The sequence below is a fragment of the Carassius gibelio genome, chromosome A13 (assembly GCF_023724105.1).
Source record: "Carassius gibelio isolate Cgi1373 ecotype wild population from Czech Republic chromosome A13, carGib1.2-hapl.c, whole genome shotgun sequence".
In the NCBI taxonomy this organism is placed as follows: Eukaryota; Metazoa; Chordata; class Actinopteri; order Cypriniformes; family Cyprinidae; genus Carassius; species Carassius gibelio.
Window position 1 is genome coordinate 2,375,756 of NC_068383.1, and position 18,160 is coordinate 2,393,915.

Below are 18,160 nucleotides of genomic sequence, written 5' to 3' on the forward strand. Positions count from 1 at the left end.
GCCTTTTTGATTGGTTAGTGTATATAATTGGTGTATAGAGTGACCAACCAATAAAAAAAAGGCGCCAAATATTTAGCTTTATTTAAAAATGTAGTCCTTTTCAGTTAATGAGTTTGAATTTGAATTTGAAATTCAACAGTTAGATTATTTGAAATTGTATCATTTCAGTTAATCTTCCACTTTTTTTTTATTTTTGTATTTTTTTGTTAGGCCAATGGTTTGACTTAAAATATAATTTTTTTAAAGAAAATATTTAATAAATAAATATTGAAAATATAAATGCATGACTGCATTTAATGCATGTACAGTATGTGGTAAAACACTAGAATTGAACCAAATCCTGAACTAGATATGTGCACAAAATCTCATTTTTGAGAAATGGCTTATACCTCAATGTAGTGCATGTAAAAAAAAAAATATATATATATATATATATATATATGAATAATATTTCAGGTGAAAACCGAAATATTGAATTCTTGAACTTGAATAATAGAATAAAGCATTAAAAAATAAAATATTATTTTTTTAAAGAAAATGTTTAATAAATAAATATTGAAAATATTTTAATGGTTTTTGAATCCAAATTGGGGGAAACCCTAAGTTAGTGTATTTATTATTAATATTATTGTTATTATTGTTATTTATGTACATAATAATCGTTTTTTTTATGAAATGCATTAAAAAAATACAAGTTTATATTTATGGATCTATATTTTCTCTCTGTACACAATGGCTATTTCAAGCAAAGCTTGTTTTGAATAACTGTACGTTTTGTTCTTACAAATGACACATTGTACATTAATTTTATTTCTCCTTAAATGCAAACTGAATTTGTTTCGATCTAGTTGCTATTTCAAATTCAGCATTCAAATTTGAATTCAAAAATAATTTTTAATTAGAAAAATCCAGTCCAGAAATGTTTGTTTTCACAGATGACGTTCCCTTCTGAGTCTTCTTTTAGTTTATTATCGTGCATTTTTCTGAAAAGACACTTTTCAACACACCTTAGCAATAATTTCTAACTATTTTGATTTGTTGCCAATTCGTATGAAGTTATAGGTTTATGGGTGGCATTAAGGATGGAGCTTTTTCATACAAATCATGCATTTTCATCGGGGTCACACTGAATGAAAGACTCAGATTCTGTGTTGAATGCACATGTACTTCTGAACTTTTCATTGCAAACATATATTTCTCTGATCTCACGCCAAACATGCTGACCCTCTGCCAGTTTGGCGTCTGTGCGATGTGTTTTTTGTGTCCAAGGCTTGAATTCTTACTGCCACATGTGAAGGACGATATGAGACACTGCGCTTCTGTCCGAGAGAAAGCATGTGTTGAGCGATGGAGAGCTGAGATTCGGAGGAGAGAGCGGGTCACCTGGAGTCCAGAGACTATAAATGAGGTTTACACGAGTCCTGTGAAAGAGGTATTCATTAACCGTGATGTTTGCATGGTGACTAAAGCTGAAGGAATCTGTCAATTCAACTCCACTTGAGCTCAGTGAAAGCTTTAATGGTTTGCATGATGATTTAAACCTGTGTTGATGCTCCTGGCGTCCTTCATACGGATTATTCTGATGTAATGCAATCAAACTTAATGAATAATTCACTCCAAAATCAAACTTTTGTAATTATTTACTTGTCCTCGTGTCATTGCGTGGAAAAGAATTGCTTCAAAACTTCAGGTTCAGTGCATTTACACCACAATGATGTGCTACAAACAGAAAGTTTTTCCTAAAACGTTGTCAAAATTATTAATGTTTGCATGGATCAGTGAAAAACAACTTTAAAAAACGCTTTATAATGCATTGTCAGGAGTCATTTTATAAAGACACACATAACACAGATGATTAATTGAGATTTCGTAGTTTACATTAAGAAAATAAGGGTGTTGTTTTCACAAACTTGCACAATGAAATGATGATGTTTTCAAAAGTTTGCATATTCAGAACAAATGAATAAAAAGTTTTCCATCTTTAATTGAAATTTCGATTTTTTTTTCTTTCGTTTTTTTCTGCTGACGTTCACTAAATTAAAGGGTTAATTGATTTGGCTTGGGTTAATTAGTGAAAACAGGTGATGCTGGTTAATGAGAGCCTTTAAAAACCCTTTGTTCGAAACACTTTGGTAAAGAAATAAGCAAGAGAGAACGAGTGTGAAAACTGAAAACTGTGTTTAATGTTGAAGGAAGGAGTGTGAAAATTGAGAGATTGTGTTAGTGAGGGAGACTTTATTTTCTTTGAAGACAAAGACATAGAAAGCTGTCCTTTTTTTTAGGATTCAGTTGACAAAGACAAATATTAGTTGAGCTTCAAAATCTTTAGTTTTGGGACTCATAACTGCATTTAATGCATGTGCAATATGTGGTGAAACACTAGAATTGAACCAAACCCTTTTAAAACCTGAACTAGATGTGTGCACAAAATCACATTTTTGAGAAATGGCTTATACCTCAATGTAGTGCATGTAAAAAAAAATTATAATAATTTGAATAATATTTCAGGCGAAAACCAAATTCTTGAACTAGAGAAGCAACCGAATTTATAGATTAAATGCAGTTTAAAAAGTACAGTAAAAATAAAATGAATTTTGAAAGAAATTAATTTTTTTTTATTGGCCACATTTGTGATTTAAATCTGTTGAGTTTGTACAAATAAAGAATAAAATAAACAGTTATTTTTAATGTTTTCAAAATGTTTTGTTACTACTTGAATGATACAAGTTACATTTAAATTTGAATTAATAATTAAAATTTTTAATTTTAAAATGATGAAAATGAATTAAATGTAAATTAAATAAAAATTAAATTAAATCAACTAAATGAAAAATCTCCACATTTGTGCTTCATTCGTTGCATTTGCACTAAAAAGCTTCCTGTCATTTTAAAACATGTGAAAGAAATATTCAATCGTCCAGACTGCCCTCTTTCTGCTGAAAATCCCAGCTCATGGTTTAAGTAGAGATTTGCTGGCAGCCAAAACCAGTCTAAACCAGAACTCGAAATAAAGTAAGCTTTCTTCTTGGTGTGGAGTTTGAAGAACAAATATGATGCCCACAGGAAATCATATTATTATGCCGACGACCTTTTGATTTCCTCGAGCTTCTCTGTATGTGGTGAACAAGAAGTGCTCTATCTGACTGAATCACTTCCATCACAAGCAGAAGCTGATGAGTCACTGGAGGATCTTATGCTTCTTGATTTCATCCAGCCTCCAAACAAGGAAGAGCATTAATGAAATAATTATGAAGCTCATTATCACGTTCACAAAGATTTACAGCGGTTTACAGCTCCGTTCACTCTCACCTCCTCAAAACGGGTTTAACTCATTCTGTTTTTAGATGCATCTGTGAAACTTGTAACAAAGACGAAGAAGTAAAGAATAAAATAACATTTTTAGTTATTTGATATATTTGTTATGGATGGATTTCTGTCATAATTTGTATGCAATTGTAAAATAAAAATTTAAGATAATTAAAATGTTATTTTAATTTGTAAAAATATTTCATTTTCATTTATTTTTAGAACATTATTTGGAAATATAAGATTTTATGTTCTTGATTATAGTGTATTGGATGTGAAATTTTCGTTTATTTAATTGTTTTATTATAATTATTAGATTTGGAAATTAAATGAAACGTAAAAATTTAAAACTAAATTAAACATTTACCATAAAATATATTAAATGTAATAGATTTTCCTTTTTAATACTTTTAATCGGTAATTTTTACTTTAATTTAATAAAAATGTAAAAGTTAAATTAAAAATTAAATTAGTTTTTATTTTTGTATGAAATATTTATGTACAAAAAATTCAATTAATAATTTACTTAAAACAAAAAAATATTTTTTTAATTTAATAATTAAAGAAATTGTAATTATTTTTTTTCTAAAATTTATCAATAATTAAGTAAAAACTGTAATTTAAAAAATAAATAAATAGAGGAGTTTCCAGGTGTATCCACAGGACAGAGCAGGAATGTGAGTATCATTTGTTAACAAAAAAAATCAATATCTCTGAAGTCATTCCTCAATCTGCGGGAGGTTATTGAGGTAATTATTTGAAGGTGCTGAAAGGCAGATCCATCAGCTTTGAGTTTTCCCAACAGAAGCACTCTTTCATCCGTCAGAGCAGGAACATTCCTGAGTCCGGAGAGAAATGTCATGTGTTACCATGAAGGAGACCAGCAGCCACACAACTATTCGAGATACGGGTCGTTCAGAACAGTTTGCTGAAATGGAACAATGTTCAACGGAGAATGCATTTTTTTTATGTCCAAATTCCACCTTATAGCCTCCATTCATGGAAATTATTAAAAATAAATAAATGTTTAATTATAATTTCTGCCCTATTGCAAATCGCCATTCATTCATTTTTATATTTATAAAAAGGCCAAGGATGATAGTTATAGCTAGCATGTGTGAAAAATATAAATAAACATAAATATAAACTTTTTGAATTTAAAGGAAATCACAAGTTCCAAAGCTCAGGAAACTTTCATCTGAACCAAACTTTGCACAAAGATTTGTATAAAGATTTCCAACTATGAAATATTTTAGAGAATGGTTTGAAATACTATTCTACTTTACAAAATATTATATTTCCATATGAGTGCTGCATACAGAAGGAGTTTTCATGGTTAAACATCCAAACTTAAAACCGTGGTATGTGGGGTTTCACTAAAATATAATCAAAATCTATGCTTGTGTCCCAAGAGGATATGATTTGAGATATGGTGCAAATTACAATTTGGAAAAAAGTAAATATTTTTTTCGTGAACAATTTGGGTTATTTAAAATTGTAATTTTAATAGATGTTATCTTGTTAAACGCTTAATAAATGAAGACACTAGTTTGATTACAAAATATTAATCTAAATATTCTCTAAATATATTTGTCCAACATTTATCTCATTTACGTTTTAAAGAGGACAAATATGTATATATATATATATTAGGGCTGTCAAAAATAGCGCGTTAACGACGTTAATTAGTTGTTTGTTGTTAATTACGTCAAATTTTTTAACGCATTTCACGCATGCGCAGTGTGACAAATTATTCAGCTCAGGAAAGTCTCGTCGATCTCAGAATTTTCAAGATAGTTAAAAATAGAAAACACCGAAGAAGCTTAAGGTTTTACCCCAGTTACTCTCAAATACATTCATGCCAAGCTCGATAAACAGAGACGACTTTGGTAGTTGATACGCTGGAGCTTCTTCCTGTTATAGCGTCCTGTGTTTCACACTGCGCATGCGCAGAACGCCTACATGCAATGCAGCGAAAATTACAGCTGTTTGGGAAAGAATATGCATTTTTACTTGGTTTTACTGGCACTTGAAGCCTTCAGAACGTGAAAATATCGATCCTAAAGTATTGTGGCAGAGCAAATGAACACCTCCCAAAAACAAGAGTGCCGCTTATGTGATGGTGGCGTACGTTTGTGTTTCTGAGTTCATTCTTTCGAGTTTCTCTATGCCTATTTTCATATTCTCTTACACTATCTGTAGTTAAATGGCATGGTTTGATATAGTGCTCAGGTAAACTTGATTAAGTAAATGTTAAACTTTTGAAATTCAGAAAAAAGAACCACATATTGATGAATCAATAGATGAAAATTATGGATCTGTGTCCTGTTATTTATCTTTTGGTATGCATTTCAGACAAAAAATGGTTAGGATTCAGGTGTAATTGCAAATAGTGATTAATCATGATTAATCCACTGAAAATTATGATTAATTTGATTAAAATTTTTAATCATTTGACAGCCCTAATATATATATATATATATATGTGTATATATATATATGTATATATATATATATATATATATATATATATATATATATATATATATACACAGTGCTTTAAGTGGCCCAAAAGAGGTGCCGGTACTCTATTATAGCCCAAAAAAAATTATTATTATTATTATTTTTGATGATTCCCCTCATCCCCTGAGGTAACAACAACTATATTGAAGGGCTTTTATATACAACAGTCAACAGGCAACCTGAATAATACATCCTTTTATTAGTTTATGGATTTGCTTGAGCTAGAAAGAACTACTGAACATAAATAAAATGTGCAAAAGGATTTTGAAAAAAATACCCTTAGAAAGAGCTACTGCATTACTGCATTCAAACTTCCACACTGACTCAAATGATTCGCGAACCAGCTCCGAACTCCCGAACTGATTCAAATAATTAGCGATCCCCAAACTGACTCAAATGATTCGCAAACCCGCTACGAACTCCCGAAATGATTCAAATGATTCGCAAACCCGATCCGAACTCTCGAATTGATTCATATGATCCGCGAACCCGCTCCGAACTCTCGAATTGATTCATATGATCCGCGAACCCGCTCCGAACTCTCGAATTGATTCATATGATCCGCGAACCCGCTCCGAACTCTCGAATTGATTCATATGATCCGCGAAGCCGCTCCGAACTCTCGAAATGATTCAAATGATCTGCGAACCCGCTCCGAACTCTCGAAATGATTCAAATGATTCGCGAACCCGCTCCGAACTCTCGAATTGATTCATATGATCCGCGAACCCGCTCCGAACTCCCGAGTTGATTCAAATGATTTGCGATACCCAAACTGACTCAATGATTCGCGAACCCACTCCGAACTCCCAAACTGTCTTCAAATGATTCGCGAACCCGCTCCGATTTCTCGAACTGATTCAAATGATCCGCGAAGCTGCTCCGAACTCCCGAACTGACTCAAATGATTCAGGCTCCATACGAATTAGAATTAGGAAGCGTGCATTGTGAAGGGCGCTCTGAAAAGCGGCAGTGAAGGCAAAGGATTAAAACCTCTATTAAAACAGATGTCCAAATGAACGTGCTGTTAAGCTAAAAGCATGTTCTGGGCGAACGGAGAGGTGGCGGTACGCTCAAGAGCTATATTTGGAAGTGGCGGTATGGGCCCACTTGAAACACTGTATATATATATATATATATAGGCTATATAAAATGACTATAAAATCAAAAGAATGACTGGTATATTGAATATAAATATTTAATATAAAAACAAAGACATATAGTAAAGTTTCATGCACTAAAATTAGATTTTTGTTAACTTTATATATATATATATATATATATATATATATATATATATATATATATATATATATATATATATATATATATATATATATATATATATATGAGGCTGTTATTTTAGTACCATTTGAGATACTATTATAGTGTTTATTAATTGAATGAAATCAGGTTTTATTTTTATATTTTCAATTTTTATTTTATTTATAAATGTAGTAATATTTTTCCTTTTTTAAGTAGTTTTGGTGTCTTTTTGTATGTGTATGTATGTGTATATATATATGCATGTTTTTTAATGTATTTTTATGCATGTTTTTTATTATTCTATTCAATAAAGGTAAACTAAATTAAAAAAACTTCAATAAAAATGTAAAAGAAATTATTAAACATTTTAAAATGTAAATGAATATATATTGCATTTTATTGTTTAATTTAGTTTTAGTTTTAACTGTAATATCCCTGGTTTACACCAAGAACAATGAGGCAAGTATATTTTAATTTTGTCATCTTCTGCTTTAAATGCTCAAGCTCTTTAAAAAGGATTGTATTATAAGGATTGTACTTTCTAGTTATAGTTCTTGGAAAACAGGCCTTAAGGAGTTGATGCCTACTTATGTAGAACTCTCTAAATCAGTCACTTATGAGATTCAATACAGTTTGAATGCTAACTTCGCAGCAGATCACTAGAATTTGGAACCGAGCCCAATCATTCATTCATGTCTTATTGATTTGCAACCTTCAGACCAGAGCAATGCATCACTGAGCTCATTTCTGTCAGCTCTTCTGAAGCCATCAGAGGGAATTATGAGTGCACATCGACTCATTCTGACCATGCACGAATTAAACACTGAATTATGGAACATGTTTGATAAATGCATTGGAACGTACATCTGTCAATCAAATAGAATCAAGAATGAAACAATGTTGCAAAGCCATAAAGAAGTTTAAAGCATAACCCAGTGTTGCAAAAGACGTGAGAAGATCTGTGCTACATAAAGAGTAAGTGAAATTCAGAGAAGTGCTGGAGGCGACCATCAACTTTGACCTACTTCGTAAGGATTTCATTGTGTTTTGGAGGACGTTTGTAGACTAACCTTGAAACCCATAAACTGAGACTGTTTGAGATGGCCAGAAATCAAAATGAGATACTTCTAATTAGTGGGCTTTAGGGTGCAATTGAACCAAGTGTGAAAGCACCTTAATACTGAGACTGAAAGAGCATTTGCTGGATGTCATCACTATTTCCCAGCTCTGAGATTGATTTTAAACGCTGGATCAACATTGCCCCCCAGTGTCCATTTCTGGTCATTATCAATGCTTCTCTGGAACAACAAACTGACTGTGCAATCTAGCATTAAATAAATGCATTGCTATTGCTTCATAAGAGGTTAAATCTTACTACTGTAAGTCCAAGTCACATCCCATGCTAAACTTTTGCATGAAAAATATACTCTATTTTATTGTATTCTTATTTTTTATATAGCATGTTTGGGCATTTATTGATGTACATATTCATTAGGAATTTTTTAGTGTATAGAAAAGAATTTTGAGTTAAAAATGTATCAATTTGTCAAATAATGTCACAATGCAAAAAAATCTAAATGTCAAAATGCTAAATCTATATAAAGCCTTGAGTGATTTCTAATATAGTGCAAACCATAAGGCAGTTTACTCTTTATGGGTCAGTTCTTTTGTTTTACAGTAATGCTGGATAACTCTCCTCGGTTTCCTCTGAAACTGAAAGCATCATTCAAGCGCACAACTCACATTGACATTGATTTTCTTCTTCGGCTCTCAGACGTGATGGCTGATATATAATCTCTCTGACTGTGAACGGTGAAGATCAATAGTGCTGTCTGAAGCTGCTGTACGTTTTGAAGCTTCAGTGACACGTTTGTTATGTTTCAGAGCAGATATTGCAAGAATACTTTCAAATAATTTCTAGTATTGCGATTTTAAGCACTTAAAATATTAAATATTAACAAGTTAGCAATTATTTTTGATGCCGCTGGCAATTCTAAAAATAAATGTGGTTGAGGTTTTGATCTGGCATAAAGAAGTGTTTGCTTATGTGTTAATGAATAGCAATAATAATAATTGCTCAAATGTTCATTGAAATTGATGCATTTTTCTTAAAGAACACACACACACACACACACACACACACACACACACACACACACACACAAAACAATACAATATATAAGACAAGCCATTCACAGCAAATGCATAACTACTGAGATGTCCCAAAAAAACATAAAACATGGAACTTTTGTCTGAATCTGTTTTCTGTTTGTTTGCATGTTGATGTTTCATCTGTTTGGAAGCATTTTTGTTTTTTTACATTGAGAGGTTTTATAAAATGCTGTTATGCAACAGATCTGAAGAGAATAAACCAGACAGGTGACTCAGAGATGACTGTACACAGTATTCAGCCTCCAGTGATAGATATTTGACTTATTTACACGCAGGAGCTTGTGAGCGAAGAACACAGCATGCAGAAGGCATGCATTCTTCCGTTCTGTTACACAAAGGGTTTCTATGACTGTTATGAAATCAAAATGGAGAAAATATTAATACGTAAATGTGGATGTGATCAGTGACTTACACTCGAATCAAGGCCTGTGTTGGAATAAACTTGACAGACAAGCAAATACGGACAACTATCGCAATTTCTTAACCAAGTGACTTAAGTCACAATAATATAAGTTATTATTTGATGATTATATTTAATATTTACAATGTGTTTGCAATGCATAACAGCTTATATACTTAAAACATCTGTATCCTCATCGATACAATAGCCTGTGTTGTTAAAAAACTGTCTAATCCATTGAACATTCCTAACAATAATAAAATATGGCACGACCCTAATTAAAGTCTATTTTAGCATAAATACTTAAATTAATGATGTGTTTGTAAGAATGTTTTTTTTTTTCAGTTCTTATTAGTTTCTCTGCATCTCATTATGTTCAATGCAGTCTAATCCAAAATTCTATCTGGGAAGTTAATAATAAGGTTTCTTAATGGAGGAGTTTTCAGACTATATGCAGTTCAGCAGTGACCTCTGCTGGTGAGATGAGACATGACAAAAACAGCAGTGTTTGTGTTCACACACTAGATGTTAAAAGGTTCAATATGTACTTAAAATAAATGCAACTGTTGGTGAAAGATTATTTATGTGTTGTACACCTCTCTTTCTCCCTCTCTCTTTCTCATTGTTCATTTAGTTTAATTTGGAAGTGCTAAAATAACTAAATGTCAAAAACAAAAAATTTGAACACAAGAAACTTTTTGCCAAGGAAAGGGCTTTAACACAAATAAATATGTTGTCACATGACAAATTTAGCAGCAACCGTGTTCATGTTGTATTGTTCTAAAATTATATTTAAAGGATTTGTAAAAAAAACAAAAAAACATTGTGCTTTTGTAAAATAAAGGAAACAAACAGGATTCCGCTTTTTTCAAGAGCATCATAAAAATTAAACGAAATTCTGCATATAGACTACTAGTTCTTTCACAGTTTTTTCTTTCATTTTGTTAATTCATTAATTATCTAGAAAGTCTATATATTATATAGTCTATATCAAAGTAAAAAAAAAACTATTGGCACTTGTTAATAAAAATATTTTCATGTAGGCTTATACAGTTTAGCATAACTTTATCCAACTTTGTCCTAATAAATAACTAGCTACTAGCATATTTACTTTACACAATATAAATTAAATTATGTATGGAAACAGCTCAAGGGCAAATATGTATTTTTTTTATTTATTTTTTATTTTTTATACACCAAGACTTATGCATCAATTCATTTTTTAAGGAATGACGTCATCACGGACAGCATTTTATCAGTAAAAGGCCAGTTACATGGAAACAGGCTTTAGACAGCAAATTTCGCAAAGTTTTTTTTACGCATATTAAATATGATAATAAAACAGCGCAAGAACTGGATGGAAACTTGGGGGCCACCTAGTGGCGACGGGGCCCTAAGCAGCCACTTAGTTTGCTTATAGGAAGGGCCTGCTCTGAGTCATGAGCTGGTTTTCTGGGAACTGCGTTTTACATCTCTGTTTATTCAGTTTTCCGCTGCTTATTCTTGCTGCCTGCACCTTTCCAAAAAGACTTAAGATTTAGAGATCACTGTAGGCATGTTGCACATCCACTACATGACGCATTATACATATTTAACCATCTGATGCATGAATGATTAAATAACAAAGATTATTGACATTTTATGGGTAATGATGATTAAAGCTAGTACCACAGGTGAGGTATATTTACCGACTGTATCTATATTCTGTCATTTGTTGTTTTCCTTTGGATCTAATCCAACCGTGCACATCCCTCAAAGCGGTCAAGTCCTGTCTGGTGTGTCTGAACTCTTACTGTCAGACTCATTTTAAACACCATGAGGAGTTTCACCCTGGTAAACGACACAAAGTGATCGAAGCCACCGGACGACTCAAACAGATGCTCTGCCAAAAACACGACAAGATTCTGGAGGTTTTCTGTCGCACTGACCAGCGATTTATTTGTGTTCTGTGTGTGATGGACGAACACAGAAACCATGAGACCGTATCAGCCGCAGAAGAAATGACTAAGATGCAGGTATAAAGTGACATTGAAATTAAACGTGATGTCCAACATTTTTCAAGCTTATTTGCAGGATTACTCACCAAATAAATATGAATATTAAATCGATACTTCACCCAAAACTAAAAAATACAAATTGTCAGAATTTACTCGCCCTCCACTTTCAAACCAGTATGAGTTTCTTTCTTCTGCCGAACGCGAAAGATTATTACCAACATTCTTCAAATTATATTTCATGTTCAACAGAAGAAAGAAACCGAGTGCTACAATCTCAAACATAAAAAATAAAGACATTTCTTTTCGTGGATCGAGGTTTCTGTGCTCATGTTGTTATCTGACAGGGTCATATGAGCGAGATGCAGAAAATCCAGAAGAACGAGACGAAGCTTCAGGAACTGAGAGAAGCTGTGGAGTCGTATAAAGTGAGTTTGCACAACACCTTCATCTCTTCTTTCAGTACAGTTCAACTTAATATTAATATTTAATGATAGAGACGGCAGCATGTTTATTTTCTACTGCCATTTTAAGATCAAATGCATCTAGTGTGCAACTAGACAAACATTTGATTACAGTAGGAGACACTACAAGTCTTGTACTTCTACTTTTTAAAGAACTCTCTTTTACTCTCCAAGCCTGCATTTCTTTGATCAAAATTACAGCAAAAGCAGTAATATTGTGATATATTTTTACTATTTGAAAAAACTGCTTTCTATTTGAATATATATTAAACTGTAATTTATCCCTGTGATTTCAAAGCTGTATTTTAAGCATCACATGATCTTCGGAAATCATTCTAATAGACTGATTTATTTGCTGCTCAAAAAACATTTCTGATTATTATTATGTTGAAAACAGTGGAGTAGAATTGTTTTTTTTTTTCAGGATTCTTTAATGAATAGAAAGTTTAGAAGAACAGCATATTACTGAAATGGAAATATTTTGTAACATCATAAATGCCTTTATCATTACATTTGGTCCGTTTAAAGCATCCTTGCTAAATAAAAAGATTAGTTTCCATAAGAATTTATTAAAATGCAAATAAATGCCGATCTTTAGATTTTTCTGTTCATCAAAGAATCCTGAAAAAAATACAGCTTTTAAATATGAATAATAATCATAATAAATAATAGTATTGTTATTTGAGCAGCAAATCAGCATATTAGAACGATTTCTGAAATATCATGTGACTGGAGTAATAATGCTAAAAATTCAGCTTTGAAATCACAGGAATAAATTATAATTAACAATACATTCAAATAGAAAGCAGTGTTCTAAATAGTAAAAATATTTTACAATATAAAACTGCTTTTGCTGTGTTCTGCATCAAATAAATGCAGGCTCGTTGAGCAGAAGAGACTTCTGTTCTTAAAAAAAGTGTAAAAACTGTGAGTCGCTGACACTGGTTAAAAAAGACTTTCTTCCAGTGCTGAAGCACTTTCTGTCTAATTGTGACGTGTGTCCTAACAGCGCTCTGCGCAGGCAGCAGTGGAGGACAGTGAGAAGATCTTCACGGATCTCATTCGCTCCATCGAGAGAAGCCGCTCTGAGGTGACACAGCTGATCCGAGCTCAGGAAAGAGCTTCAGTGAGTCGGGCTGAAGAACAACTAGAACGCCTGAAGCAGGAGACCGCTGATCTGAAGAGGAAAAACACTGAGCTGGAGCGGCTTTCAGACACAGATGATCACATCCATTTACTCCAGGTAACCCAATCCAATGACAGTCATTCTCGTTGTATAGAAAAACAGCAAAGTCTGGTGAATTTCCAGTGCTGTATTTCATCGGTTGCTTGTTCGTTTAGAGTTTCCAGTCTCTCTGTGCATCTGGATCTTCAGAATTATCCAGGATCATCATCAGTTCTCGTCTCTCTTTCGATGATGTCCGTAAATCTGTCGCTAAACTCAGAGACCAGCTAAATCAGTGCTGCAGAGAGCAGATGGAAAACACACCTGGCACAGGTAAGTTATCAGGCGTTCATCTGTGTATTAATGATGTAGAATACTCTCTCAAGATGAGATCTGAACACCATCTGGTTTTCGTAGTCAAACACGTGCGGATCATTCTTGGCCCTGATTTTGAGAGCAGAGATGAATACCTCAGATGTGAGTTTAACTCTTAAAATCAACTTTTTATTTACACTCTATAATACGCTGAGTATATATTTTTTTCTTTCAGGATTTTATGATCATTAGAAAGTTTAGAAGAACAGCATGTTTTTTGAAATATAAATATTTTGTAACATCATAAATGCCTTTTGATCCATTTAAAGCACCGTTGCTAAATAAAAATATTAATTTCGAATAATAATTTATTAATAAATTATTCTAATTAGAATTTCAAATAAACACATATGTTTGTGTCTTTCTATTCATCAAACAATCCTGGGGAAAAAAAACTTTTTTAAATATGAATAATAATAGTAATATTTTGAGACCAGAGATGAATACCTCAGATGTGAGTTTAAAGCTGCAGTCGGTAACTTTTGACGCTCTAGTGGTTAATAAACAGAACTGCTTGCGTCTTGCGGAAGAACATCGTAGCCGGAACTACTTCTCTGTGTTTATGTCTATGAAGAATCACAAAGGTACTGGGTTACTCCGCCGCGGTACCCCCGAAGCAATCTAAAATAGTCCGAATATAAACACTTATTATAGGTGCACCCTAGTGATTCAGGACAAGCTAAAAACACGGTTTGGAAAATGGATTCATGGTGTACTCGCTTATTATATACATTTTTCTACATTTTGAACACAAACAAAGTTACGGACCGCAGCTCTGATTGGTTGTTTCTTACCGGGAGCGATGTATTCCTGCAAATAGCAATAGGACACTGGGAGGAGCCAGAGGAGCTTGATTTATTCACAGATTATCTGTCTCATATTCTACTGTCAGGACATAATGACAGGTTTAATAAATATATGTAAAAAATATATTTTTTACAAAAGTTACCTACTGCAGCTTTAACTCTTAAAATCAACTCTAATATGAATTTCGGAAAACTTTATTTACACTCTATAATACGCTGGGTTGAAAACAGCTAAGTATAATTTTTTTTTCAGGATTTTTTGAAGATTTGAAAGTTTAGAAGAACAGCATTTTGTAACCTCATAAATTACATTTGATCTGTTTAAAGCATCCTTGCTAAATAAAAATATTAATTTCTAGAATAATTTATAAATAAATGCTGATCTTTGGGTCTTGCTTTTCATCAAACAATCCCGGAATTTTTTTTTTTTTTAAGTTTTAAATATCAATAATAATAGTAATATTTTGAGACCAGAGATGAAATACCTCAGATGTGAGTTTAACTCTTAAAATCAACTCTAATATAAATTTCAGAAAAAAAATGATTTACACGGGTTGAAGACAGCAGAGTATAATTTTTTTTTCTTTTCATGATTTTTTGATGAATAGAAAGTTTAGAAGAACAGCATATTTCAGTTGGATCAGTTTAAAGCATCCTTGCTAAATAAAAATATTAATTTCTAATAGTAATTTAGAAATTAATGCTGATCTTTGGGTCTTTCTATTCATCAAACAATCCTGAAAAAAAGATGAATACCTCAGATGTGAGTTTAACTCCTAAAAAAAAACTTTAATATGGAAAGCTTTTTATTTTCAAAAAACTTTGGGTGAAATATTGACTAACCCAACTTTTGGTTTAAAGATGTATTTAAAAAAATTAACCCTAACTGTTGGGTTAGTCCATATTTGACCCAAAGTTGTGTTGCATACTTTAGTTGTAACGAGTTGTTATTTGAGTAACTGTAAACCAACCCAGTGTTTTTATAAATGCTTAGTAAAAACCAGATGAACACACGATTATCTGTTGATGTTCTTTTTAGATTTCCATCAGTTGACTCTGGATCCCAACACAGCGAGTAAACACCTTCAACTCTCTGATGGGAACAGGACGGTTACTAGCTCTGTGACAGGCCTGCTGTATCCTGATCATCCGGACAGATTTGATTCTGTAGTTCAGGTGTTGTGTAGAAAGAGTGTGTGTGGACGCTGTTACTGGGAGAGAATGAACGTTTGGGTGTATCACTGTCTTAGAGCATCAGCAGGAAGGGACGCGGCAATGAGAGTAAGTTTGGACATAATGACCAGTCCTGGATTTTGCTGTGCTCTTCCCCCAAATACACATTCCTGCACAACAATATAAAGACTAAATTCACCCTAGAGTCCAGCTTCTGTAGGATAGGAGTGTATGTGGATCACGGAGCTGGAATCCTGTCCTTCTACAGCGTCTCTGACACAATGAGCCTCATTCATAAAGTCCAGTCCACATTCACTCAGCCGCTCTATCCTGGGTTTCTACTGGATAGAAATGTATCCGTGAAACTGTGTCATGTAACAACATAAACACATATTGTACGTGCTATTAGAAATCAGTAATTGTGAGATGCTTATGGGTCTAATTAAAAGTCAAAATGAAAAGTGAATATCACATCATGAACTACAAACAGTTTGAATATGAACAAATAATTAGTTCTGAATCGGTGTAATTTTACGCAAATTATATATATTAAAAAAAAATTAATTTAAAAAATCAGTCTTCTGTTGATATTTGATGTAAATGTTATATATTTTTTATTTTATGTTTAAATGTCATCATTTACACACTGGTGTGATTTGGGTTGAATCAGTTTTAATTTGGTTTCACAGTCCTTTCTGTATCTTAAATCAATTACTGTAATGATTAACATTCTGTTTTTATGCAGGAGCAATATATATATATATACAGTGCTTTAAGTGGCCCAAAAGAGGTGCCGGTTATAGCCAAAAAAAAAATTATTTTCAGTTTTTTTTTTTTTTTTTGATGATTCCCCTCATCCCCTGAGGTAACAACAACTATATTGAAGGGCTTTTATATACAGCAGTCAACAGGCAACCTGAATAATACATCCTTTTATTAGTTTATGGATTTGCTTGAGCTAGAAAGAACTACTGAACATAAATAAAATGTGCAAAGGATTTTGAAAAAATACCCTTAGAAAGAGCTACTGCATTACTGCATTCAAACTTCCAAACTGACTGAAATGATTCGGGAACCAGCTCCGAACTCCCGAACTGATTCAAATAATTCGCGATCCCCAAACGGACTCTAATGATTCGCGAACCCGCTTTGAACTCCCGAACTGACTCAAATGAATCACTCTCCGAACTCCCGAACTGATTCAAATAATTCGCGATCCCCAAACGGACTCTAATGATTCGCGAACCCGCTTTGAACTCCCGAACTGATTCAAATGATTCGCGTTCCCCAAACTGACTCAAATGATTCGCGAACCCGCTATGATCTCCCGAACTGACTCAAATGAATCACTCTCCGAACTCCCGAACTGATTCAAATGATTCGCGATCCCCAAACGGACTCTAATGATTCGCGAACCCTCTTTGAACTCCCGAACTTACTCAAATGATTCACGCTCCATACTCCAAACTAGGAAGAATTAGGAAGCGTGCATTGTGAAGGGTGCTCTGAAAAGCGGCAGTGAAGGCAAAGGATTGAAACCTCTATTAAAACAGATGTCCAAATGAACATACTGGTAAGCTAAAAGCACGTTCTGGGCGCACAGAGAGGTGGTGGTACGCTCAAGAGCTATATTTGGACTATATTTGGATTTATACCGGTGCGTACCGCCCCACTTAAAGCACTGTATATATATATTATTATTTTTTCTGGCCATAAAACTGAAAGCCGTAGTAAAGCATAAATACTTCAAAATAAGAGTCCCCGAGTATTTCCGTACGTTATATCACGGGATATCATAGTTCCTGGATATTCTTGGTATTTTGGATACACAATAACCTGTATCTGTCAAGAGTAAAATCTGGTAGCTTCTCTTGTCCTCTGTCACAGAAAGAAAAGACTAAATTGATTTGATGAGCATCATCACAATTGTGTTACTGTCTCTTTAAACACATTATTATCTGCAAAAAGCAACATCGCATTCTAAACTTGCAAGTTACCCTGTTTAGAATTGTTTTTGATTTTTTATTTGTAGAGGTCTTACAAAACACTTGAAAAGTCTTCGAATTGGCATTAAAAAAATCCTACAGACATCATGTTGAAATTTTAAAATTACCATTGTGACCACTATGTGGCGCAGTTGCACCATTTTTCTAGCCGTTCCTCATTTAACTTCATTTATGTAGAATGTTTTCACGGACACCTTGCATTATCACATAGATAATAAAAATCACAATTACTTGTAGCAATAACTGACTCTGCCAGTAAACAACTAGTGTTTAGAGATTTTAAAATCACTAGAATTTTAGTACAACCGGAATTTTTTACTTTATGTAAAGCTTGTGTATACCTAATTTTATATATTATTTATATTATTTATTTATTTTTGTGTATTTAGTAATTAAATAGCAGCAGAAGGTCTTGCTTATAATAAAATAACAGGGTTTACAATTGATTTATATAAGCACTAAATTCAGTTTCATGATTTAACTTAGAAATTCCATTTAGTTTTTCTTGTT

The 18,160-nt window shown here is 32.9% G+C and overlaps 1 protein-coding gene and 1 long non-coding RNA gene across 2 annotated transcripts in view; both read left to right on the forward strand.

Annotated features, from left to right (window-relative positions):
• Positions 1–2,463, forward strand: part of LOC128026776 (uncharacterized) — a 4,467-nt gene extending 2,004 nt beyond the window's left edge. Inside the window, exon 3 of the long non-coding RNA XR_008186518.1 lies at positions 1,270–2,463. This is a non-coding gene — a long non-coding RNA (uncharacterized LOC128026776). The remainder of the gene's footprint in view (positions 1–1,269) is intronic.
• Positions 2,464–7,331: 4,868 nt separating this feature from the next.
• On the forward strand, positions 7,332–16,197 carry LOC128025869 (tripartite motif-containing protein 16-like). The gene is made up of 6 exons (XM_052612442.1): positions 7,332–11,682; positions 12,009–12,089; positions 13,135–13,368; positions 13,467–13,623; positions 13,708–13,767; positions 15,511–16,197. Exons 1-6 carry the CDS (start codon positions 11,545–11,547, stop codon positions 15,828–15,830), a joined length of 990 nt encoding a protein of 329 aa, XP_052468402.1. The 5' UTR covers positions 7,332–11,544; the 3' UTR covers positions 15,831–16,197.
• Positions 16,198–18,160: the final 1,963 nt, after the last annotated feature.

Coding starts and splice junctions, on each gene's coding strand:
- LOC128025869 (XM_052612442.1), top strand. CDS start 11,545: ATGCTCTGCCAAAAACACGACAAGATTCTGGAGGTTTTCTGTCGCACT. Junction 13,369..13,466: donor ATCACATCCATTTACTCCAG/GTAACCCAATCC, acceptor TTGTTCGTTTAG/AGTTTCCAGTCTCTCTGTGC. Junction 13,624..13,707: donor GGAAAACACACCTGGCACAG/GTAAGTTATCAG, acceptor TGGTTTTCGTAG/TCAAACACGTGCGGATCATT.